We start from the raw sequence: 25592 nt of genomic DNA, 5'->3' as shown, positions 1-25592 counted from the left end.
CCCCCCCTCCCCCCCTCCCCCCCCCCCTCCCCCGGCCCCAGTTCACCATCCTGACCATCCTGCTTGAGACCAGCTTTTTAGCTAACACCCTGGTCCTTTCTAAACACTTGCATACATAAGGGAGAGCACAAGATGCCATCCTACCTACTTAGAATGTCAACATGGCAGCCCGAACTAAAACTGTTTACAGGTCAAAGTGTTTAGAAATCCTCTTTCCAGAGAGAGAATCAATGCTGTTTAGCTAATCTCGTACTAGACAGAAAATATCTGCTTTTTCAAGACTTCAATTTTTAGAATGGCCGTTCAGGGGTGATGTCAGGAAGCAATTCTTTGCACAACAATGTTCAACCATATACTGCCCCCTGCTGAAGATGAACAATCTCCCCCAGCTGCCTCTATCCAATGTCTTGTGTACCATATCTGTGTTCAAACTACCCTCTGCCAATGATTCATTGTAAAATACAGATTTGGCATCCTACTTAAGGGAATGGGGAGAGTCTTGTTGCAATAGGGTTGGGAGACACCATCACTCGGTGTCTATAGGCCTCACTCGGGTTTGCTTGCTAGCAAGCAGAAAGCAGTCCACTTCATTTCCAACACAGTTTCACTGGAAGCCACTCCCATAGCCTGCAGAAAACTGAAAGAAACAAAAATGTAATGAGTGGAATGCCCACTGTTGTCAATCCACATAGAAATGTCTGGTAAAACGCACTCTGCTCCCTTGTGTAATAAAGACTGGAGCAGGCTGGCATGTTAACAATGCACATTCTCATTAAAGTACAAATGGGCCAGCAGCTTCAGGGGAGGTGGAGATTCACTGGGAATTGCAAATTTCCAAAATTTTCAGGGTGATTTACATTGTTTCAGTTAACAGAGAAAAGAGAGGGGAGTGTTTCAGTCAACCCCTCACCTACATGAACCACCCTCCCACCACACCACCTGCCCCAAGTTACAATTGAGCCTTTCCTTGATCAGGTATTTGATGAGCTCTCATTTCGGTCAATAATTACTTCCTGCCCAGGCAACACATCCTGAGATGTGAGGTTGACGTTTCCTCTGAATTCCACCTGTATCTTTTTTCCAGCTTTTGGGAGGGTAAACAGTAAAATGTGATGATCGTTAGGTCCACCTCATAAACTATTAGGCTAAAATTACTGTCAAAGACCGTTGTCACCCCACACCTCTCTGTAATTATGACCCACACCCACCCAAGCCCATTCGGTGTTTATGTTCAGCTTGTCTTCCAGTGAAGCCTTTGGCAATGGCAAAGAGATCAAATAAATCCCCATTGTCATTAACACTCTTACTTTTGCTCCATTCTTTCAACTGAGGCTTTAGCAGATTCCGGATCCTTCTTCTGAAACGTTTGGTAGTAAGATAAAGACTCAAAGAAGCCTTTGATCCACGAGATTGATTCATGTTGCTCGAATGGAATATTATCAACTCTGGGGGGAAAAAACAGATATCCTTTTCAAATATAAAAACACAAAATGCTGGAAACACTCAGCAGGTCAGGCAGCATCTGTGAAGCGAGATAAAGATTTAATGTTTCAGTTTGTCAGAACTGGAGGAAGTTGAAGTTTGTATCACCTTTACCATCTCTCAAGGTAAAAACCCACAATTCTATTCCTTTCCCCGCTTTTTCAACCTCAACCATTGCCTTTAATGTCCTGTGAATCTGTCCCCTAAACCCCTCTGTTCCTTCAAAACTTAACTGGACCAGCCGTATAAATACTGGGCAGGTCAGAGGCTGGGAATTCTCAGGAGAGTAACTCACCTCCTGACTCCCCAAAGCCTGTCCACCATCTGCAAGGCACAAGTCAGGAGTGTTGATGTTGATACAGAAACATTAAGATACCGAAGGTCCATGATGTAAAAAGCCAACTTGGGGATCTGCTTACGAACAAAATTTCTCTTTTCGAAACTCTGCCACGGCTATGTAACCCATGTTCTCACTGTATATACTCACGAGTGTACATTCTGACTGCCCACGGCTATGTAACCCATGTTCTCACTGTATATACTCACGAGTGTACATTCTGACTGCCCACGGCTATGTAACCCATGTTCTCACTGTATATACTCACAAGTGTACATTCTGACTGCTCACGGCTACATTATCCGTGTTCTCACTGTATATACTCACGAGTGTACATTCTGACTGCCCACGGCTATGTAACCCATGTTCTCACTGTATATACTCACGAGTGTACATTCTGACTGCCCACAGCTATGTAACCTGTGTTCTCACAGAATGCACACACAAGTATATACAGTGAGAACATGGGTTACGTAGCCGTGGGCAGACAGAATGCACACACAAGTATATATAGACTGCCCACAGCTAAGTAACCTGTGTCCTCGCTGTAGATACTCACATGTACATTCTGACTGCCCACAGCTACATAACCCATGTTCTCACTGTATAGACTCACGTGTGCATTCTGACTGCCCACTCTGGACCACATTTATACTTTCAATCTCTCTCTCTCTCTTTCTCCCAGGCTGCTCTGGGACCTCCCCCTCCTCTTCCTGTCCTCCCAGCAGAACCTCTTCTCATTTCTCCTGTCTTGGGGGCTTTTCTCAACCCAAACCATTGCTCTCCCGCTGCACTTCCAAGCTTCAAATCCCCTTGGCTAACCCTCAGCTTCCCTCTCCTGGCAATCCCGAACTTTCTGTTTGCCGGAATTTTGATTAAGACTCTACCTTTAAACGATGGAGCTGCAACAAATGATCCATCCTCCCCTCTCAATGACCTTCCCACCAGCAGGGAGGGGGTTAATCTTACCAGTCTTCTTCCCATGCTCTTTACTCCACTCCAACTATCCTGCTGGATTCTGTCAGTGGATCATTCACAACCCCCATTCTCTATTTCCCTTCAGAACAGCTGCTCACTTATCCATGAGGCTCCGAGACAAAGCATTTTGAAATCCAATTGCTGGGAGCCGGGAAGACAATGAAGGTTGTTGAGGGCAGGAGCAATGGGAACACGAGGCTTAGTGCAGGATAGGATGTATGTGGCAGATTTTTAGTTCAATTTAAGTTTATGAAGAGCAGATATCAGAAGGTCGACCATAGTAATGACACAAAACCAGGTGCAAGTGTGAGTTGTGAGGAGAATGCAAAGACACTTCAAGGGGACTTGGAGAGGCTCAGGGAGGGCAAAAATTCGGCAGATGGAATACAATGTGGAAATATGTGAGGTTACCCACTTTGGTAGGAAAAACAGAAACAGCAGTATTTCTTAAAAGGTGAGAGGCTGGGAAGTGTTGAACTGCAAAGGGACTTGGGTATCCTTGTTCATGAGTCACTGAAAACTAGCAGGCAGGTACAGCAAGCAATGAAGAAGGCAAATGGTCTCTTGGCCTTTTTTACAAGTAGATTTGAGTACAGGAGTAAAGATGTCTTACTGTAATCATACAGGGCCTTGGTGAGACCACATCTAGAATGTTGTGTGCAGTTTTGGTTTCCTTACCTAAGGAAAGATATACTTTCCATAGAGGGAGTGTAAAAAAGGGTCACTAAACTAATTCCTGGGATGGAGGGGTTGTCCTCTGAGGAAAGGTTAAATAGACTGGGCGTGTATTCTCTGGAGTTTAGAAGAATGAGAGATGATCTCATTGAAGTGTAAAAAATGCTTACAGAGCTCGACAGAGTAGATGCAGGAAGGATGTTCTTCCTGGGTGGGGCTCTAGAACCAGGGGACACAGTCTCAGAGTAAGGGGCAGGTCATTTAGGACTGAGATAAGGAGGAATTTCTTCACTCAGAGGGTGGCGAATCTTTGGAATTCTCTGCCCCAGAGAGCTGTGGAGGCTCAGTCATTGAGTATGTTCAAGACTCAGATTGATAAATTTCTACATATTAAAAACATCAAAGGATACAGGAGCAGTGCAGCAAAATGGTATTGAAGTAGAAGATCAGCCATGATCTCATTGAATGGTGGAACAGGCTCAAAGGGCTGAATGGTCCACTTCTGCTCCTGTTTCTTATGTTCTTATGACCTCATTGATCTTGATTGCTTTGACCTCCTGGCTTTGACTGAAATTTTGGTTCTTCCCATTTACTGAAGCCCCTCTGCCTGACTATAGCACCCCACTCTCTCGCTTCCCCCAGCCAGACTGCCACAGTGACAGTGTGGCATTTATCACTAGATTTCACCTCAGTCTGTCCCCGAACTCCTCTGACACCCACTCCTCAATTGAACAGCTCTGAACTCGCCTATAAAATCTTCATTGCTCACCCCAGTGAGCCTAATCCAGATGTTTCTCTGGGATCTCCCCACCTTCTGTACTGAGCGACTCCTCATTCTTGGGGGTTCAATCTTCCTTTCGTCATTGGCCCCGTGACACTCCTCTTGAGATATTGGCTATAACCCAGTTCTTTAACTGCAATGTGCTCGGCAAGAAACAATGGAGATGACAGACAGGAAAAAGACCCTCTGATTTATGCAGCTTGTCCTGCACCATTCTTATTCCCTTGTGTGTCACATACAGATACGATCGTGGGATCGACTGGAAGAGGTGAAAAAGCATCTAAAAATCTAGGCTCATCAGGGTAGGAAATATTTGGAAAACTCCAAATATTTTAATCAATTGAGACTAGGCCAGGAGATTTGATTAGATTGTACAAAACCTGTCTATTGTATGAGGCGATCGCCATTAACACATCCAGCCCGAGCCTATGTCCCATCTCTGGGCCACCCACAGGAGAATGTTGTATCAGGGGAAAGGATTCTTTTGCTGAAAAATATATTTTATTCATAAAATTTGTAAAAATGCATTACAAAATGTTCCGACTTGGAAATTACGGAGAGTGCAATAAAATTCACCTTGTCTCCATACAGCATGCTGCACTCTGAGGTGCCTCAATACAATTGTGAAATATTTATCAGGAGAAGAAAATCTCCCTCTGAAGCATGTGCTAAATTAACCGATGTCACCCCCAATGTATGTGGATAGACACATCATGAGAGATAACTCACAGATATCTCGGTGTACTCACTGGGAACAAACACTGAGCCAACCCAAAGAATGTTGCAGATTGATAATCTAAACAGATTGAGAGGTTTATCTGAGGTGTTTAATATAGACAAAGACAAACTATTTCCTCTGGCGGGCAAGTCCACAACAGGGGGGTAGAACAATAGCATTAACGCTGTCATTAAGGGGTGATAATCAGCAAGCACCTCTTCACAAGTTTATTGAAGCTTAGTTCAAAGATTGCCTGCTGTATTATCTGGTCTCACCTCTCTTTGTCAGGGAACGTGATAGCATCAAATACTTCTTTATATTCATTTCGAGCAATCTGACTTTTCTCACTCTCGTAGGGTGCGAGGGTTTTGAACATCTGGGAGCAAGAAATATAAGAGAAAACTGGTCATTATAATAATTGTCAAATTAATAACATGAATATGGGCTACAAGGAGTGCATCCCAGACTGTGCCCCCATCCCCACTACCCCCTATGGCAGAAATAGGACTGAAGAACTGTGGTGACCTACCCAATTCTGACGCAGCCAATGTTGACGCAGCCCACACTGACACGGCCAATCATGGACCCTTCAATCCCAGCCCACCTAATCCAGCCAATCCTCACCCACCAGTCCATTGCATTCAGTCTCAAACATATTACACATAGATGCATAGGTGTAGATTTCGATTTCCATTGAAATGACTGAAGATTCCCAGTTAGTCCCAATTACCAACTTACCTCTTGGACAATCTGGGTCAGATGCTCAGAGCAGTCATTGTAATGTAATTCAAATGGAACCCGGTAGCAATACAGAGACACACAGCCTTTGGGTTTTAGAACCCTCTCAACCTCCTTCATAAACATCTCCATATCAAACCAATGAACTGCCGCTCCTGCGATTACCAGGTCAACGGAACCATCCTCGAACTCCAGCTTCTCTGCGAGGCCCTGTCTGTCGAGTGAATCAACAAACACAGGAATACATCAGCTTCAATGTCTCTGCAGATTTTTAATGGATGTCACGGGGACAACGAGTATCACAGACAGGAAGAAATCTTCATTGATTAAAAACATGTCAAGTTTCTGACTGGGATAACAAATTGGAAACAAAAGCAGGTCAAGGGTCAATGTCCAGCTTTAGTTCGGGGTCGGCAGGACATGCCTCTCGGAGGCAGTTGACACCCGACCTTTGACTCAGCCTGTTCATCTCAACCAGTTCCTTTCCTTAAAAGGTTGTTCAACCAGGGATGAGCCTTATCACGCCCATTGAGAAACAACCTTTGTTCATCCACCAGGCTCAGGAACTTTAAAGAATTTGGCCGGGGGTGGGAGGGGGAGGGGAGAGGGGGTGCTGAATGGGGTGAGAGCAGAATGCCAAAACAGAAGGAGGAAGATGAAGGTGAATCTCTTATATTGGGGTCTTATTTCTGGGAGGGTGACTTTGTGTGAGGACAGGATGTAGGTAGGGCAGTGTGGTGTCAGGGGGTTCACATGCAGCTCACTCACTGGTTGTGAAGTGGGTTTTTACTCGGACCCCAATAGCTTCAACATCTAGTCGTGTGGTAGTACAGAACTTGAGCATTGCTGAAAAATGGGTTTTTTTTGTCAAAGCTTTCCGTCTTGCACTTATCAGGACAATTCACAAGAATACCAATGTAAGGGGAAACAACAAATTTATACTATATGAGAAGAGAGTGCTGATTGGTTGCAAGTGGATTCTGATTGGTGGAGGCATTGGAGAATGCACCAGTTGATGGTGACTGACAGTTAACTGTGAAGCAGTGCTTTAAATCTAAACCAGGCTGCTTGATTCTGATTGGTCAAGTCTTGCCCTGAGGAATGAACCAGCGAATGGCTGTCACTGATTTTGTTTTGCTGAAATAGGTCCAATGTGTGTACATGTTCTTTTTCTCTACAAAGAACAGGGCCCTGTGTGTTCATATATGTAGTTTATAGTACACACAAATGCACCTCACTGTGATCCCGACTGACAATCTAAAATTGGTTGTCAGTGTAATTCTTAACACAATGAGGATTATTTAGCAAATGTTGACCAAGGCGGAATCACATCTAATGTTGGACAAAAAGAAGTGTCTCTTTTTTTTCAGCAATAGCTTAAACTTTGTTCTCTAGCAACCCTTTGAAATGGCTTAATGAGGTGAACTGAAAGAGTTTAAACAGTGTGATCCTCAGTTTGAGGTTTCGACTTGATTCAAAATGAAAATCTCTTTAATATTTTGATTTTATTATCTTGTCTCGATTATCTCCTAGCCCTCAGCTTACAGCAGTGGCTCTCGGGTCAAAGGAGCCTGTTGCAAATGGATTAATGATCACAAGCCCCTCCAGTCTAAATCATAACACAATATGAGACCCATCATGTGAAAGTGAGGCATGTAAAGAGTGTTTTAATAATGTTATTAAGACAATGTATACTTACAGCTATCATTGAGATGTGTGTGTTCTACTTCTCACTGGAGGTTCTATCTATTTGTGCGAGCTCTCCTTGTGGGTGAGACAGTGAGCCCACTCTACGCTGCACATGTGGCGGTCATACTGCCCTTTGCCCCCTACTCTCGTTTCACATTATTTCATCTCTACGAACCCCCAGGGTGTGCAGACCCCAGCATGGGGACCACTGCCCTCCAGCAATGAGCAATGACAATCGGATGTTGTATTCTGCTGCTCACAATGAGGAGAAAGGCCGGGGCAGGCAGAAATGAACATACAAACATATGAATTAGAAGCAGGAGTAGGCCACTCGGCCCCTTGAGCCTGCTCCGCCATTCAATAAGATCATGGCTGATCTGATTGTAACCACAACTCCACATTCCCGCCTACCCCCTTGTTAATCAAGAAACTATCTACCTCTGCCTTAAAAATGTTCACAGACTCTGCATCTTCCGCCTTTTGAGGAAGAGAGTTCCAAAGACTCTCAACCCTCTGAGAAAAAAAACTTTCTCCTCATCTCTGTCTTAAATGAGTGACCCCTTATTTTTAAACAGTGACCCCCTTGTTCTATATTCTCCCACAAGAGGAAACGTCCTCTCCACATCCACCCTGTCAAGACCCCTCAGAATCTTAAATGTTACAAGTGGAAATGGACGGAGAGTTGGTTAGGGAAGGATTGGAGATACTGGCATAGAAGGAGAAGATTTGATGTGAAGGGGGATCTGGTTTTAACAGACAGGGAGATAGCAGGTGATTTACAAATAAGGCATGGAGGACAGTGAGGGAAGGGGTGATGGAGGAGAATGATTTGAGGTGGCAAACTGGAATTTGTGGAGAATAAAGGCTGATGAGAACATTGGAGCAAATGTGTCTGCAGTTGACGACAGATCATGTGTGTGAGACTCGGGGTGAATGTGCAGAGATAACGGTGGAACTGGATAGCAGAGTGGAAACGGATACAGGAGGATTTCTTTATGGTGAAGAGGGTGTGGTCTGAAACCATGGCTCAGGGTCCAACATGGTGCCAAACATGGGTTGAACAGGAGCAGCACACAGTCAGGTAGATGGGGAGAACTTGTACGTATCCATTAGTTACCTGAAGGAGATATTACCCAGTCCGCCCACCTTCCTGGCCTCTTCAATCTGAGCTCCACTTGCATCAATTCCAACCACTTTTTCAAAGTAAGCAGCCAGTCCTCTGGTGCTCTGACCCGAGCCACATCCAATATCAACTGCCAGGCTGAATGGTTTCCCTTTCTGAAAAGAGAATCACATTTTGAGTCAAACACACATCTCTACTCCCACTCTTCCCCGAACCCCCAGAAATATCTGCGCTCAGTAATTGTGTGTCCAGTTATTGCAGTGGCAAAATATTCAGCTGCACATTCAACAACAACTTGCATTCATATTGTGCCTTTAACACAGCAAAACTTCCAAAGGCATTTCACAGGAGCGTTATCACCGAGGCACATTAGGAGAGATTAGGAGAGGTGATCAAAAGCTTGGTCAAAGCAGTAGGTTTTAAGCAGTATCTTAAAAGAGGAGAGAGATGTAGTGAGATTTATGGAGGGAATTCCAGAGCTTGGGGCCCAGGCAGCTGAAGGCAACAGTGCAGCGATTAAAATCGGAGATGCTCAAGAGGCCAGGATTGGAGGGGCACAAATATCTCGGAAGGTTTTAGGGCAGGGGAGGTTATGGAGATAGAGAGGGACCATGGAGGGATTTAAAAACCAGAAGAAAATTTTGAAGTTGCCAGACCAGAAGCCAATAAGGTTACCAAGCACTGGGCCTGATGGGTGAGCAGGAATCATTCAGAATGATTCTTGAGTTCACACATGGTCCCAGCAGGAGAAGGTGCTGCTGAAAGGACATCAACCTTCTTTCTCTTTCCACAGAAGCTGCTTGACCTTCTGAGTATTTCCAGCATTTTCTGTTCTTATTCCAAACTTACCTTCACTATTCTTTTCTTTTTTACCAACTTGTAAAAGCCCTTGAGATCTGTTTTTATATTTCTGGCTAGCTTACTCTCATATTCTACTTTCTCCCTCTTTATGGCTTTCTTAGTCAACCTTTAGTAATTTTTTCTTAAATGCTCCCAACCTTCAGGCTTACTACTCTTTTTGTCAACACTGTAAACATTTTCTTTTAATCTAACACTATCCTTAATTTCTCCAGTTAGCCACCTTGTACCTTTTTCCCACTTTTATCTTATTCTTCAAGGGAATGTATATTCACTGAGAATTATGAATTATTTCTGAAAATGTTTACCATTCCTTATCCATCATCATATCTTTCAGTCTAATTTTCTAAGTATTTTCCAAAAATATACTTTTTTCATAAAATTTATAAAAGTACATTAAAAAAATAATTTGACTTAAAAATGACGTTGCAATAAAATTCAACTTTTCTCCATTCAGCATGTTCCAGTCTGAGGTGCCACAATACAATGTCAATGCTCTTGATATTTACAACATACATTCCATGTCAGGCATACAGCCTGAGGTGTTCTACACAGTTTCTAGCCCCTTGTTATACTATGGCTGAAAGGTCTTAGACAGAGAGACTTTTCCCCATTGCGCCTTTGCGGCGGCTGCCCCAAGCTTTAGTGTGTCCCTCAGCACATAGTCCCGGACCTTGGAATGTGCCAGTCTGCAACACTCGGTCGGGGACAACTCTTTGCACTGGAAGACCAACAAGTTTCGGGCAGACCAAAAGGCATCTCTCACCCAGTTGATGATCCTCCAGCTGCAGTTCACATTTGTCTCGGTGTGTGTCCCTGGGAACAGCCATAGAACACAGATCCTGCATCCTGCTGGGGATGAACCTCGACAAAAACCGTTGCATCTCTCTCCAGACCTTCTTTGCAAAGGCACATTCCACAAGGAGGTAGACAATAGTCTTCCCCACCACAGCCACCTCGAGGGCAATGCGCGAAGGGGTTGAGACTGCAGGCATGCATGAAGGAACTGACAGGGAGGACTTTTCTCACCACCAGCCAAGCTACATCTTGGTACTTGTTTGAAAGTTCTGGTGACGAGGCATTCCATCAAATTACTTTGACAGTCTGCTCGGGGAACCATCGACATGATCCACCATCTCCTTTTCCTGCAGGGCCTCGAGGACGTTGCGTGTAGACCTCTGAAAGCTGGACTTGAGGTCAAAGATAAACTATTCCATGATGGATAGGTGGTATGGTAAGGTCTAACTGCTTTCATTTCACTTTTTACTATTTTTTCCATTAAGATGCCTTAGTCTCGAATGCCCCTCTCCCATTGTTAAACTTCCTCTCCCCTCCTGACACAATCTGTTCAGTCGTTGCTCTGCTCGGCATACTTGGCTTTCCTGCGCAGACTTACAGATTTAGCCTTTACCTGAACTCTTCCTCCAATCACGATAAAGGCCCTGGTATATGGTGCCAAGGCCCAAGTGTGTTGACCAATCTAAAGCAGACCAGTTGCCCCTTTCTGCCCACTGTGGAGGCTGAGGGGTCAGTGGGATATAACTGAAGCCCAGGAGTTAAAATATCGATGATTTCAAACTGATAAAACGGATGGTCTGATGCTCAACCCTCGTGCCATTGCTCATAGAACCAGTGAATGGTTACAGTACAGAAGGAGGCTATTTGGCCCGTTGTGACTCTTAGTCCCACTCCCCTGCCTCACAATTCAATTCCTCTGAAAGCCCAGCCTCCCTCCTGCCAGCCTCCTTGTCAAAATGTTGATGGTTGAATCGTAACATTCGACAATTCTTTGCAAGAAAGCCACCCATCGTCTAGCTGCTCATTTAAGGGAATTCAGAATTTCCCAGCTCAGGTTAAAAACGTTGATAAGATTTTTTTTCCCCTCAAGTCTAGGTGCAGAGCTTTCTGCAACATTTACAGCTAGTTAACCATAAAGAGCCTGATCTCTCATGGGCAACAAGGCATTAGCGACAGGTCAAAGGGCAGCCAATGGATCAACATGGATTTCAGGGGGGAGAAAAGCGTTGAAAGTTTTTAGTCGGGTGTTGGCTATTTCCAACATGAACACATGGAAAGTCATCTCACTCCGATAACCTGAGGAACTTACTGACAATTAAGATAGTGGCAGCCAATAAACCCATCGAGGCTTCAATTGCTTTACAACCCTTCTCAACTCAAGTTGTTGACTTTTGCTGTTCCAGTCACAAGCTGCCAGTTTATCTCTCAGCGTCTGCCTCTCTTTAGTTCTCCACATTCTCACCTTTCTCTGCAGGTAGTTGAGGACCAGGTTGCAGATTTGGGAGGGTAAGGGGACACGGTATTTCTGGTACAGGGCAGCATGTTCCCGCTCCTCAAACAATCGTGACGCCATCTTGTGCAGCCTCTGGCCAGTAATCGTCCCCAAAAATAGCTCACCGAATCTGTTAATAAACACTCCACAAGATTAAAAGCTGTGATTATAGTCAATCTCTCTTTCCAGCCAGTTCTTTCACAACAGTCCCTTCTGCAGACACATTCCAATTATGTGACTGGACAGTGCACTGTGAGGTAACTATTCAATCAATGCAGAAGTTTGAACACAAAACCTGAGCAAAATTTGCCTCCATAAATTATCAGTTTGACTAAAGGTTGTTTCAGCTGACAGAAGCTTTGTTAAAAGGGCTGGATTTTCTTTTATTTGCCACGCGAGATTCACCGAATGAATCTACCAGTTTTATTCCTTTTGAATTAATCTATGGACATGAGATAAGAGGTCTTCTGAAATTAATCAAAGTAAAGTTGTTAGGACAGAGGGACGAATCCTGTACATAGAATATGTGTCCATGTTCTAGGAACTGCTTACTGGAGCCTGCAAAGTGGCTCAAGAACACCTTAAAGTTTCCCAAACAAAGATGAAGGAATGGGCAGATAAAAAACTGAGACCCGAACATTTCAACCAGGGGATGAAGTGTTGTTGTTATTGCCTTTTCAGCAGGATCCCCTGAAAGCACAATTCAGTGGTCTATACAAGGTAGTTAAGAGGGTTAGTAAAATAAATTATTTGACAAACACCCTAGATTGCAGAAAAAAGAATCAGCTATATCACATTGACATGTTGAAACGATACCATCGTAGGGAGGATAGGAAGGTGCAGGTATGTCAAGTAGAAAGAAGAGGGGAGGATGAAGGAGCCAGTGAGAGGTTGAAGGCAATGTTAACTCATGAAACGGTGTTGGCTGCCCCTAACTTCACTAAACCCTTCAAGGTGGCACACACACACACTCTAGCACACATACAAGCAAGCTCTCTCTCACTTACGCTCTCACACTCTCTCACACATACAAACCACAAACACACTCACTCACTCAGACACACAGAAATATACACACTCACTCTGACACTCTCACAATCTCTCACATACTCTCATACTCATTCACATAATCATTCTCGCACATATTCACACTCACTCACTCTCATTCTCAAACACTCATACTCACACACACGCACGTGCTACAATGCTCACACATGCACACACACACACACTATCATACAGACACACTCTCACAATTCATGTGTACACTGTGAAGAACCTGTTTTTGGAGAATTTGAAGGACATTAAATTTTGGACATGCTTCCTCCTGTGTTATTTTTAGAAGTTTACAATATTTATTTGGGCATGTGAAAATGCCATTCTTCAAGAAACATGGGTCAAGATAGATGTCCAGCAAGAACACCTGGAGAGGGAAGAGATATTTTGTATATCTAAGTTAACAAAGAACTGCTGTTGCGAGGATAAAGGCTCTTGCTGATTGGTTAAAAACACCTGGCCCAAGAGAAGTATTCTTTGAACATCATAGTCTTCAAAACAAAAAACAGAAGGATCATGAGGACTCGAAACGTCAACTCTTTTCTTCTCCGCCAATGCTGCCAGACCACCTGAGTTTTTCCAGATAATTCTGTTTTTGTTTATAGTCTTTAAAACTCTGTGAGAGTGTGTGGCGGTGGGGTTGGGGGGAGGTGTGGGGGGTGGTGCCTTAGAAGCAGGCTGCTGGAAAAAGAATCTCTCTTTCCCTCTCTCTGCCCCACCTTTGTGTTAAACCTTCCTCAGAAATGTTCCTATACTCCAGCCTCTGCAGGGGACTGTGTTTGTTTTGTCCTGTTTTGAGTTTGTGTGAGAGTGTATGGGGGTTCGAATATCTGTTTTTTTTAAAAACGGAAAAATTGTTACAATTCTAAACCACAGCTTGTATGTTAACCAGTTTGTTAACTTGTTTTAAAAAGTAGCTTGTTTCATAATAATTGTTCTTGTGCTGAAAGAAGCCTGGTAAAAGTCTTTTTTATGCTGGAAATAACAGTATCAAAGACTAACAATTGGCAAGTTTTGTGGGTGAATTAAACTTTTAAACTATTGTTACAACCTGTGGAGAAGTGGGGCTAGAATTAACTGTGTACTCCACCCATCACGGTCCGTAACAACACTCTCATACTGTGCATGTGTGCATCTATCTGTCTGGGTGCTATCTGTGCTGTTCTTGTGTGTGTGTGTCCCTCGCTGAGTGTGTGTGTCACTGGATGTGTCTCTCCCTTTGTGTGCATGTGTGCATATCTGTGAGTGGGTCTCTCTCTCTCTCTGTGCCTGTCCCTGTGTGTATCCCCGTCTGTGTTGGTCTGTATCCTAATGTGTGTGTCTGTGTCGATATGCATGTCTCTCCTTAACTACAATGTCTGCATTGTTCCCTCTCTTTTGTGAACACAGATACAAAGTATTCATTAGGAATCATCCTCATGTCTTCTGCCTCCATATACTTTTATAAAGCTCAGATAGGTCACAACTTGATAATTGTGTCCAGTTCTGATCACCACATTTTAGGATGTAAGGCTGCTGAGGAGATTTACCAGAATGGTTCCAGGGATAAAGAGTTAGATTGAAGAAGCTGGGGCTGTTCTCCTTGGAGCAAAGGAGATTAAGGGGAGATTTGATAGAGGGATAGATTGTGACAGGGTTAGATAAGGTAGACAAAGAAATGATGTACCCATTAGCTGATCGTACAAAGACTAGTGGAGAAGGATTTAAGGTTTTGGTCAGGAGATGGAGAGGGAGGATGTGAGGAAGAACTTTCTTTAAGAAGTGATGTAGGAATGACCTGAAGCGTGGTGGAAGCAGAGACAACGGATGACTTCAAAAGGAACTCGGATGGACATTTAAGGAAATAAACTTGCAGGGCTACGGGGACAGAACGGGGCAAAGTAACTAACTAGTTTGCTATAGAGACAGTTGGCATAGACTCAATGGGCCAAATGGTCTCCTTCTCTGCTCTATGATCTAAGCAGCTGCCCTAGTCTCTCCAACCAGCTGCAGTCCCCTCATCCCTGGTGCCATTCTAGTAAATCTCCTCTGTTGACTCTCTCACAATGTCACATCTTTCCACGAGGCCCCTTTCTCGAGGGGTAGAATTGAAAAGCAGGGAGCTTATGTTCAACTTCTTTAGAACCATGGTTAGACTACACTGGGAGTCTGTCAACATCTGTTGTGTCCATTTAGAAAAAGGAAATAGAGGTACAGGAGAAGGTGCAACAAAGATTCACAAGGATAATACCAGAACTAAGAGCATTTAACCCTCAAGAAAGGCTGGAGTGTTTTTCTCTAGAAAAGAGAAAATTGAAGGGTGACCTGATGAAAGTCTTTAAAATTAAGAAGGGGTTCAATAATCCAACATAGATTTCAAGAGAAACCTTCTTACCAAACAAGTGGTGAGAATGAACTTGCTGCCGCAGGGAGTGGTTGAGGTGAATAGTGTTATGTATCTGGACCAGACCCCCAAATTTTGGTACGATCCAGTTAATGACCAGTAACGTTTTGTTTAAAGTAAACAAAGTTTGAGATCCCAGGTATTCACTAAGAGAATAAATCCACAAGATTCCAGTTTTAAACAAACCAAAATAAACTTTACTATACAAAGTGAGAAATGTCAAACAATTTACAATATCTATCTTATACTCTTAATATTCAGAATTAAAGTACATGTGGATTAACAGATAAACTGTGGTTGAATACACAACACTGCACAATAAATGGCAGATGCGATCAAGACCGATCCACAGATTTCGCAGCAACCCACCCAGACGTCAGTATCCACTGTGAGTTACACAATCGTGTTAAATCTCTGTCTCCCTCACGAGGGGTTTACAGTCTTCACTTTCGAATTCTCTCCGAAAGTCGCTCTGACTCGGAATACCACAATGACTGCTCACCTCCTGATGGTTTAATCTCTTCTCCGAAGACTAAATTCCAGTCGTTCCCTGAGGATGCATTCCTGCACCAACACATGGACAGAACTCCAGCTCTTTAGTCACACCGAGCAGAACACCACTGCTCCAAAGGGTTACCTTTTCCCCAATGGCCACAGCAGGGAATCAATGACCTTCCACTGCCTTTGTAGCTCTCCAGGGCTTCTCCTGAGCCCTCACTACCTGGAGCCTGCCAGCAGCAGCACTTTTGGTGCTTGAAGCCTCTTTCTTTCCTCCTCTCCCCATTGGTCTCCTATTGGTGGGTTCTCTCTCTCTCTCTCTGGGACCTCTCCCTGGGTTGTCCCTCTCTAGGTTCCCTGCTTTTGGTCCCAGGACTCCCCATGTTATGGCTCCAAACCTGATTCTCATGATCCTTGCAGGGGCACTCCTGATGTCACAGATGGCTGAGCCCTTTTAACTAAGAACTAGAATAGAGCATGCACAGCCGGTCACCTTGTTGCGCTTTTCGCATGCCCAGACCTCTTGAGCCTGCCCAGAAGTGTAGTCCTCGGCCTCCACCCAGACTACAAACATACCAATTAGGAGGGGTAGGGCACTCGGCCCCTCGAGCCTGCTCCGCCATTGAATAAGATCATGGCTGATCTAATTTTAACCTCAACTCCACATTCCTGCCTAACCCTGAAAACCATTCGCCCCCTTGTTTATCAAGGATCTACCTCTTCCTTAAAAATATTCAAAGACTCTGCTTTCACTGCCTTTTGAGGAGAGACATCCACAGACTCACAACTCTCAGAGAAAAAAATTCTCCTCATCTCTGTCTTAAATGGGCGACCCCTTATTTTTAAACAGTGGCCCCTAGTTCTAGATTCTCTCACAAGAGGAAACATCCTCTCCACATCCACCCTGTCAAGACCCCTCAGGATCTTAAAGGTTTCAATCAAGTCATCCCTCATTCTTCTAAATTCTATATATACAAGCCTAGCCAGTCCAATCTTTCCCCATAAGACAACCCACCAAGTATTAGTTTAGTAAATCTTCTCTGAACTGCTTCTAACACATTTGCATCTTTCCTTCAGTAAGGAGACCATTACTGTACAAATTACTCCAGATGTGGTCTCACCAGTGTCCTGTATTAACTGAAGCATAACCTCCCTACTTTTATACTAAATTCCCCTCACAATAAGTGATAACATTCTATTAGCTTTCCTAATTACCTGCTATACCTGCATACTAGCCTTTTGTGATTCATACAGTAGGATGCCCAGATCCCACTGAATCTCAGAGCTCTGCAATCTCTCACCATTTAAATAAGCTTCTTTTTCATTCTTCCTGCCAAAATGGACAATTTCACATTTGCCCACATTATACTCCATTTGGCAGATCTTTGCCCACTCACTGAACCTATCTATATCCCTTTGCAGTCTCCTTGTATCCTCTTCACAACTTACTTTCCTATCATCAGCAAATCAACACCAGCCATTTGTATGAATCAGTGGTTATTCATCTCGGAGCCTGGCTAATCAAGATTACATGTCTAACCAGGAGTTTTAATCTGTAATTTATAATGAACTCTACAGCATTGTCCTAGACAGTCTTTGAAAATGGTTTATCAGTCACTGAAAACTGGGGTTAAAATCAAGACTGGAAATCAGGTCAGTGAGATCCCACGGGAGAGATAACTCTAGACAATGGAAGCCTGCAAAAATCCAACAGGGAATGGGTACAAAATTTGCAAATTGGAGGTTGGGAGGGTGGGGAACAGTTGCGAGTCTTCTTCACATCAGGAGGAAACCATGTTAGCTTATGTTCGCTATTAGTAAAAGTGTGACAAAACAATGTTACAGACATTCAGGGGTCTTATTAAAATATCAGCTTTCCCAGTGACACACAGTAAAAAGCCAAACAGATCTGACTGGGATCAGTGATGTGTACCAAGTTACCTGATTTCAGCCAGGTGGTAATTGACCTCACCATTGCTGTGTTAGTAAGTAGATCAAAAGAATGTCAATTTTCCCTCACTTGATCACAACTTCTGGGAAAGCAATTGTGTTGCCTATCACAATCAAAAAGCTTACCTACACACATAGTCAAGGCTCACATGTGAAGAATGGCTATTTGGACAATATACTGAAAGGTAACCAATGCATCCCACATGAATATCCTTTGATCTGAAGATTTTCAAAAGAAATCTTTTGTATCATCAGCAAATTTAGCAACCGTTCCTTCAGTCCCTTCAACCAAGTCATTTATATAAATTGCAAACATTTGAGTCCCCAGCACTGATCCCTATGGCACACCACTCATTACATCCTGCCAATCAGAAAAAGACCCATTTATGCAGACTTTGTTTCCTGTTAGCTAGCCAATCTTCTCTATCCATGCCAATATCTTACCCTCTACACCATGAGCTTTTATTTTCCAGTGACCTTTGATGTGGCACCTTATCAAATGCCTTCTGCAAATCTGTGTACAGTACATCCACTGGTTCCCCATTGTCCACAGCATGTGACTCAAAGAACTCCAATAAATTGGTTAAACGTCAATATCCCTTCACAAAACAATGTTGACTCTGCCTGATTACCCTGAATTTTTTCCAAGTGCCCTGTCATAACATCTTTAATAATAACTTCTAACATTTTCCCTCTGACAGATGTTATGCTAACTGGCCTGTAGTTTCCTGCTTTCTGTCTCCTCCCTTTTTGAATTAAGGAGTTACATTTGCTATTTTCCAATCCAAAAGGTACCTTCCCGAAATCTAGGGAATTTTGGAAAATTAAAACCAATGCACCAGCTTAGGCTGGCAAATGGCAAATGGGCATTCGGGCCACAGAAGTGTCAGGCAATGACCATCTCCAACAAGAGAGAATCCAAACATCGCACCTTGATGTTCAATGGCATTACCATCACTGAATCCCCCCACTATCAACTGACAGAACGAACCTGGCTCAGTTCCGGATGTGATTAACAGCAGCGATGATCACATGTAATCACTTGTGAACTCGCTGGTGTCTCAGCAGGATTGATAATTGAGTAAATCCCTTTCCACACTCAGAACAGGCGAATGGCCTCTCCCCAGTGTGAACTCGCTTGTGTGTCACCAGGTTGTATAACTGTGTGAATCCCTTCCCACACTCAGAACAGGTGAACGGCCTCTCCCCAGTGTGAACTCGCTGGTGTCTCCGCAGATGGGACGACACAATGAATCCCTTGCCACACTCAGGACAGATGAACGGCCTCTCCCCTGTGTGAACTCGCTGGTGTGTCACCAGGTTGGATGACTGAGTGAATCCCTTCCCACACACAGAGCAAGTGAATGGCCTCTCCCCAGTGTGAACTCGCTGATGTGTCAGCAAGGTGGATGAATCACTGAATCCCTTCCCACACTCAGAGCAAGTGAGCGGCCTCTCCCCAGTGTGAACTCGCTGGTGTGTCAGCAGGTTGGATGACCGAGTGAATCCCTTCCCACAATCGGAGCAGGTGAACGGCCTCTCCCCGGTGTGAACTCGCTGGTGTAGCAGCAGGTGGGAGGAATCAATAAATCCCTTCCCACAGTCAGAGCAGGTGAACGGCCTCTCCCCAGTGTGAACTCGCTGGTGTGTCAACAGGTTGGATGACTGAGAGAATCCCTTCCCACACTCGGGGCATGTGAATGGCCTCTCCCCGGTGTGAACTCGCTGGTGTGTCAGCAGATGGGATGAAACACTGAATCCCTTCCCACACTCAGAACAGGTGAATGGGCTCTCCACAGCATGAACTTGCTGGTGTGTCTGCAGAGTGGAAGATGTAGTAAATCCCTTCCCACACACGGAGCAGGTGAACGGCCTCTCCCCAGTGTGAACGCGTCGATGAGTTTCCAACTCAGATGGGAACCGGAATCTCTTCCCACAGTCCCCACAATTCCACGGTTTCTCCATGGTGCCGGTGTCCTCGTGTCTCTCCTGGTTCAATGATCAGTTGGAGCCTTGTCCACACACACAACACATATATGGTCTCTCCCAGCTGTGAATGGTGCAATGATATTTCAGGCTACGAAAGCTCTTCCACAGTCAGTACACTGGAACACTCTCATTCAGGTGTGCACGTATCTCGGTGCTTTCTCAGTCAAACCGATGGTTAGAATAATTTGAACCAGAAATAACCATATCTCCTTCTAGTCTCAAAGGCCGATGATATTCAACTCCCATGAATCAAGCAACTCTCTCAAGTCTTGACGTGACATTTTTTTTTGAGATTTCTGTCTCCAAATCCTCCTCTTCTAATATCCTATTAAAAGAAGTTACAAAAGTCATCACTGTCAGTACAGGATAGAAAGTCAGAACAGACAATTCTAATTTCTATGGAACATTCCTTCCTCTTTTGTTCTACAAATGTTGTAAATCACCATTCCACACACTCCCTCTCCATTATCGCTCTGCTGTGCTGAAATTACACCCTCCCAATTCTCCTGGAGGTGCCAATTGATGCTGATTGACAAACCCATGTTCATCACTTCCTCTCCAGGCACAGAAACCTGAAAATCTTCATGCAGGCTGCTAGCCATATATATGTATATATAACGGGACTAAAAGTGTGTAATATACAGTACTGTATCGCTTGATTATAGAGATACTGGGGGATGTGAGGAAGAACTGCACTTAGGCAGAGAGTGATCATGACCTAGAACTCGCTGCCTATGTTGGTCCTGGAGCAGAGTCCATCAATTATCTCAAAAGGAAATTGGATGGGGACTTGACAGGAATAAACTTGCAGGGCTACGGGCATAGAGAGGGGGAAACGGGACTGACTAGATTTCTGCATAGAAAGTCAGCATGGACTCGCGTTGCCGAATAGACTCCTTCTGTGCCATATGGCAGAATTTTACACTGATCGGCGGGCATGCGCCTGACCTGATCAGACACAAAATAGCGTGAGATGACGTCAGGTGAGCACCCCGACATCATCCCGTGCTTGCGCGATATTTCGGTCGCTGGGCGCACATGGGTGTTGGAGCCATGCCCGCCATCAATTAAGAGGCCAATTTAAAAGGCAATTGAAATTAATTTTTCCTTGCCAGTGTGATTTTGCGCTCATCGCATGGGCAAAACGGCAGGCAAGCAGCCAACAATTTGCAAAAACTCATCCAAAGGCAGGATAAAAAGGTTCAGCAGCATTGCCAGTGTGAGTAGCGAGGAGTTTGGGAGATAGTTTGCTGCTGGTTGCTTATTGGTACTTGGCAGGTTCATCTCTGTTCGGGGCTTCATTCATCCAATGCTCCTTCAGCTAGGCTGCCAAATAACCACTCCCACCTCATGCCAGGGCTTCCCCCTACATCCCAGATGTCTGAAATTACCCTTTCCAAAGTCCACTCAAGTGCCTGCGCAATAAAGATTAAAGCCAACCACGTCCAGCATAACATACTGGCGTATCCTGCACCAAATAAATGAAAAAGGTGAAGAATACTCAGGCCATTATGGCAAAAAAAATTGATCTCATTTTGACAGTCCAAACAAATTAACAGAACCTTCTCTAGCCTTCAACCCCAGACCAGCAAACATAAACAAAACATTGCTCAACAGAAGGTCACCCAAGACCAGTCCCTCTTGTGCTCATGGTGCCTTAAACTTACATTTGCGAGTGTTACATCTTAGCGTTCCCCCTCGCTGGCACTGGCATTGGAGGCAGCCTGCTGACTCTGGTGTCTTGCTGGCCTTGATGACCTTGGCAGTCGTCCTCTGGCCAGTGGAGCCTGTGCTGGCCCCACCTGGAAGGGAGCGGCCAGTGCCATGGCTGGCATCTCCCCAGTTACCGCAGCCTCATCAGATGCCATGGTCACAGGCAGAGGGGCGGAGAAGCTGCTGCTGTCATCCAGAGCGCCCTGAGAGGAGCCCGCAGAGACGACAAGCAGCTCATGCGCCAACGTGAGGTTGCTCTGGACCTCCTTGCTCGCCATTGATGGATGGGCACCTAGCTGGGATACTGGGTGCGTCATCCATCTCACACACGGACACTGACCGCCTGAGGTCAGTGCCTGTGTGAGGACTTGCAGGTCCGAGCACAGCCCCAGGAACCCCTGATCCTGAAGCAGCCTCTCCATGAGAGTCGCCACTCTCTCAATGGAGGAGGCAGTGCACTCAGCCATGAGGGTGAACGCAATGCTGATACTCCGCATGGACTCCTCCATAACGGGGACCACAGCACACATACACTCATGGATCTCTGCCAGATCCTCCTGCACATCTCAATGGACATCCAGCATCTGCCACCGAATAGACAACTTCAGAGGCTCATCATCTGCCTTCAACTCAGCATTGTCCTGGTCTCCAGCAGCCCTCCGACTGTCGGCACACTGGGCACTCTCTGCCTCTGCCTGCACCTTAAATGAGTGTGAGGACACCGCTGTGCCCTCACATTCTAGCCGCTGAGCCCTCACATTCTAGCCGCTGATCTAACGCCCACCGAGGTGCTGGTATCTGCGCTGGTGCCTGATTGACAGCAGGTGTGGCGCAGGTGTATCTAGAGCCTGGCAGTCCTCTGGCATCAGGGGTGGCATTTCGGGGTCCTGCGATTGGCTGCGTGGTGGCAAATCTAAGGGAGAACAAGGACATGTCATTAGTTTAAGTCACCACACTGTCACTGTGCATGCCAGGCACCCTGGTGAGACAATGGAGATCTGCATCATGGTGCCATAGTCTTTCAATGATCAATGGGGACTCCAGTTCTGAGACTCCCATCAATGATGAGACTACCCAAGAATGTTTGCACCATCTGAAACGCTCATCTTTGTGCTCTGCTCTCTTCCATCCATCACCCCAGCCTCTCCACCGCCGGTTGACCAAGGTCAGTGCCAGCTCTCCAGCTCCTTAAGTGAGTGTTATACGTCATACGTCGTTACGATTAGGAGGTTTTGGGGGCCTCCGCCAGTCCAAAACCTTTCAATGTTGTTATGGGCTGTCTTGTCCTGAAAGGACAGAGAAGCATGGATTAGTCTATTCTCTTCCTGCAGTGCCACTGCAGCCTGGCCAACCCCACCTGAGCAGCACCATTCAGGGCACATCAGAGTCATGGCTGCAAGACTCTCAGTTCAAGCAGCCAGGGCTTACCCCTTTGGCCAGCCCCAGCATCACTGATGGTTGGTACTCAGACTCTAAGGCCCCTGAGCTCCACAGGGGGGGACGGCCAGCCCTTAACACTTAAACACACTGATCCATGCCAACGCGGTGATCCTTCTTGAGCACAACAGGTCGTTAAATCTCTTGCAACACTGGGCCCAGGTGCGCCGCACAACGTTGTGGCTGCTGACCAGCACTGCTACTTCCTCCCAAGCTCATTTGATAAGGTGCACTGGCCTCCTCCTGCCATCCCTAGGGACAAGGGCAGCCACCTCTTCCAGGAGGACCATGAGGCATTGATCCGAAAACCAGGGAGGGGGGCTGAGTGCCTACCCAACCTGCCCTCCCTGCAGCGGGCAGCCTTCCAGGGGCTCCCTGTGCTATTTTTAAACCAGACGCCAGCTCGCCATTGGACCCAGCGGCCGTCAGGTCCCCGCCCAGCCCTTCCCGACCATTGGGGACTCGCGTTTCACACTGGGTGGATCTTAACTGGCCCACCAGACTGAAACCGCGGTCGTGGGACAATCACAGGCGGTGGTCCGTTTCCTGGCTCATCCTGGACCCGCCGATCATACCCACAGGCCGACCTGAAAATTCTGCCTGTTTATTACAGAACCATAAATAATATATCTAAGATGACAACACTAGACACATGTCTATATCCTATATTACTATACAATCCCATTACATGCCTGCCACGCCCTGTGGAAAACCTCTCCTTTAATTGTGAACATTAGGAACGTGATTATCATTTTAGCCAGGCAAATAAATGTTCTGAAGAAGAGTCATACGGACTCGAAACATTAGCTCTGTCTTTCTCTCTACAGATGCCGTCAGACCTGCTGAGCTTTTCCAGCACTTTTTGTTTTTGTTTGATTTCCAGCATCCATAATATTTTGCCTTTAAATAAATGTGCCAAGCTGAGGGAGTAAAGGATGTCAATGCCTTTAGGAAAGAAAGAGCTGTGCCAACCTTTCCAGAGTCTGCACCCACCCGGGATTCACTTCCTTTTCCTTCAGTTCCTGCAAGTCAACAATGCAAACCGAGAATTGGAAAAGCAATGGGAGTGAAGGGGAATGTTTTACTCACAGATGTTGGACAGAAGAAGAAGTTTTATTTTGTGTCAAGCTGAATCTTCATTTAGGGAGGAGGGAGGAGCAGCAGCTTCGCTGGGCGGTAATAAGCAGCTGAACAAGCTCATTGTCTGAATGAGGATGTTGGGCAATGCGGAAACTTAGTGGAGCAAAACCCGCCATCTGATTGGTTGGAGCATCAGAGTCCTTCCGGTCTTCCAGTACTTCCCATTGGCCAATGCGCCGCATGATGACATGAGGTAGCGGAAACCTAGCCCACGTGGTGGGAAAGACTGACCGACACGGACGCGATGCCAATGCCAAAAGCGGATCAGCCAATCAGACTGCAGGCTTTGTGACGTTGCCGCCTCGCCCCGCACAAACGCAGGTCGCGTCCTCCGACGCACATGCGCAGATTCTAATCTCATTCCACACATGTGCGTCATACGTTCCCGTACACACATGCGCAGTTCCGCCCTTTTATTCCGCATATGCGCGTCACACGTCCACTACGTCACATTGCAATACGCAGCCCCAACTCACACTCCGCACATGCGCAGTCCAGAGCAGCCTGCCCACGCAGCGGATAGAGCGGTTTCATCCTCGCGGGGATTTGTGGGCGCTCTAACCACCATTACGCTGCTGGGGCACAATCTCAAAACCATTGGGAACGGGTGAAAAGTCAGGGGTGGCGGACACAGTGGGGTGGCAGACCCTACCCTGACGCAAAGTAGTCACTGAATTTGTTTGTGATGCCCCCTTAGCAAAGCAATTTGAGGAATAAGGAGTAAAGGTTTTGACACCTGGGTGACGTTTAGGGAGGGCAATACGTCTCTGAAATTGAACGTGAGAGTCAGAACCTTCAGGAGAGGGAATTGGGGGAAAAGGAGGAGGCTGGGGGGATGGATTAGGGCTACAATCAGTAAAAAGGGAGTATGTGGGGAACAGAGATGTATAGATTGAGAGGGAGAAGGATGGTGCATGACAAATGGAACTGTTGATTCTGAATTTCTATCCTTTGCTTACAATGAGGGCTTTTGTCAACTCCTTTTGGAGGTGATTAGAAGGGGAGTCGGTGGCATGGTAGTAATATCACTGGACTAGTAATCCAGAGGTCCAGGATAATGCTCTTAGGGTATGGGTTCAAATCCCATCATGGCATTTGGAGAAATGTGTATGTTTCTGTCTCTTCATGTACCTCAGTGTGTGTGTGTAAGTCTGTGTGTCTCTCTGTTGTAGAATAAGGATCTGGCACATAAAGAGTTAATGTTGGACTGAGTACAGTGCAGCCCACAAATTGGTATAAGAGAACACATGACCTGTGCCCAGGGGTCAATGTAGTGTTCAACAGAGCTGTATGTAGAAGCAAACATGAAGTCAGCTACTAGCTTGGTCTTTTACTGTGCTATGTATATAGTTTCTAGTAGTTAATAAATACTTACTACTGAACTACCTAAGACTACGAATACCTCAATAAGCCGTACCAAACTACATCCAGCACCTTTTTTAAATTAAAACATGTTGGTATTTTTTTATTAAAACGGGTGTGATCAATGTCCAGCAATTTCAGCCCAATGCGTTTAATGTAACTGAATTGAAAGCTTTGCGAAGCTGTGCAAAGCCAAAAGAGCAAAATGCACAGCAGATCCAAAGAGCATTCATGAGGTCTAGACAGCACATCAAGAGGACACTGTCAGAAAGTTATAATAATTCTCATAATGTTATTGGAATTTATTGTAAAGTAGAATAATAGTGGGGTCTCTGTCTATGTCTGTTTTAGTGTATGTGTGTGTGTGTGTGACTGAACTGAATTAAAGACAGCTG

At 45.4% G+C, this 25592-nt stretch overlaps 2 protein-coding genes and 1 long non-coding RNA gene across 3 annotated transcripts in view; all 3 read right to left on the bottom strand.

Annotated features, from left to right (window-relative positions):
- The window catches only part of LOC144686385 (uncharacterized), a 42704-nt gene extending 24293 nt beyond the window's left edge, over positions 1-18411 (bottom strand). The window contains exon 1 of the long non-coding RNA XR_013577921.1: positions 15611-18411. This is a non-coding gene — a long non-coding RNA (uncharacterized LOC144686385). The remainder of the gene's footprint in view (positions 1-15610) is intronic.
- LOC144686384 (putative methyltransferase DDB_G0268948) lies at positions 325-23924 on the bottom strand. Its single transcript, XM_078551518.1, has 7 exons — positions 23785-23924; positions 11640-11799; positions 8516-8676; positions 5710-5923; positions 5247-5347; positions 1308-1445; positions 325-637 (listed from the first exon to the last, which is right to left on the bottom strand). The coding sequence occupies exons 2-7, from the start codon at positions 11748-11750 to the stop codon at positions 547-549; spliced, it is 816 nt and encodes a 271-aa protein (XP_078407644.1). The 5' UTR covers positions 11751-11799; positions 23785-23924; the 3' UTR covers positions 325-546.
- Positions 18558-25592, bottom strand: part of LOC144686957 (uncharacterized) — a 41643-nt gene continuing 34608 nt past the window's right edge. Inside the window, exon 4 of the mRNA XM_078552803.1 lies at positions 18558-19545. Coding sequence (XP_078408929.1) covers positions 18595-19545 — 951 coding nt within the window. The 3' untranslated portion in view covers positions 18558-18594. The remainder of the gene's footprint in view (positions 19546-25592) is intronic.

The sequence above is a fragment of the Cetorhinus maximus genome, chromosome 11 (genome assembly GCF_964194155.1).
Source record: "Cetorhinus maximus chromosome 11, sCetMax3.hap1.1, whole genome shotgun sequence".
Classification (NCBI taxonomy): domain Eukaryota; kingdom Metazoa; phylum Chordata; class Chondrichthyes; order Lamniformes; family Cetorhinidae; genus Cetorhinus; species Cetorhinus maximus.
This window is presented reverse-complemented; position numbering and strand designations above follow the sequence as displayed.

What these genes read in the sequence shown, in the direction of transcription:
- LOC144686384 (XM_078551518.1), bottom strand. Translation starts at nt 11,750, where the DNA reads ATGGCGTCACGATTGTTTGAGGAGCGGGAACATGCTGCCCTGTACCAG. An exon ending in CTGGGTAATATCTCCTTCAG is followed by an intron (nt 5,924 to 8,515) that starts GTAACTAATGGA and finishes TTCACTCGACAG; the next exon opens with ACAGGGCCTCGCAGAGAAGC. An exon ending in TGACCCAGATTGTCCAAGAG is followed by an intron (nt 5,348 to 5,709) that starts GTAAGTTGGTAA and finishes TCTTGCTCCCAG; the next exon opens with ATGTTCAAAACCCTCGCACC.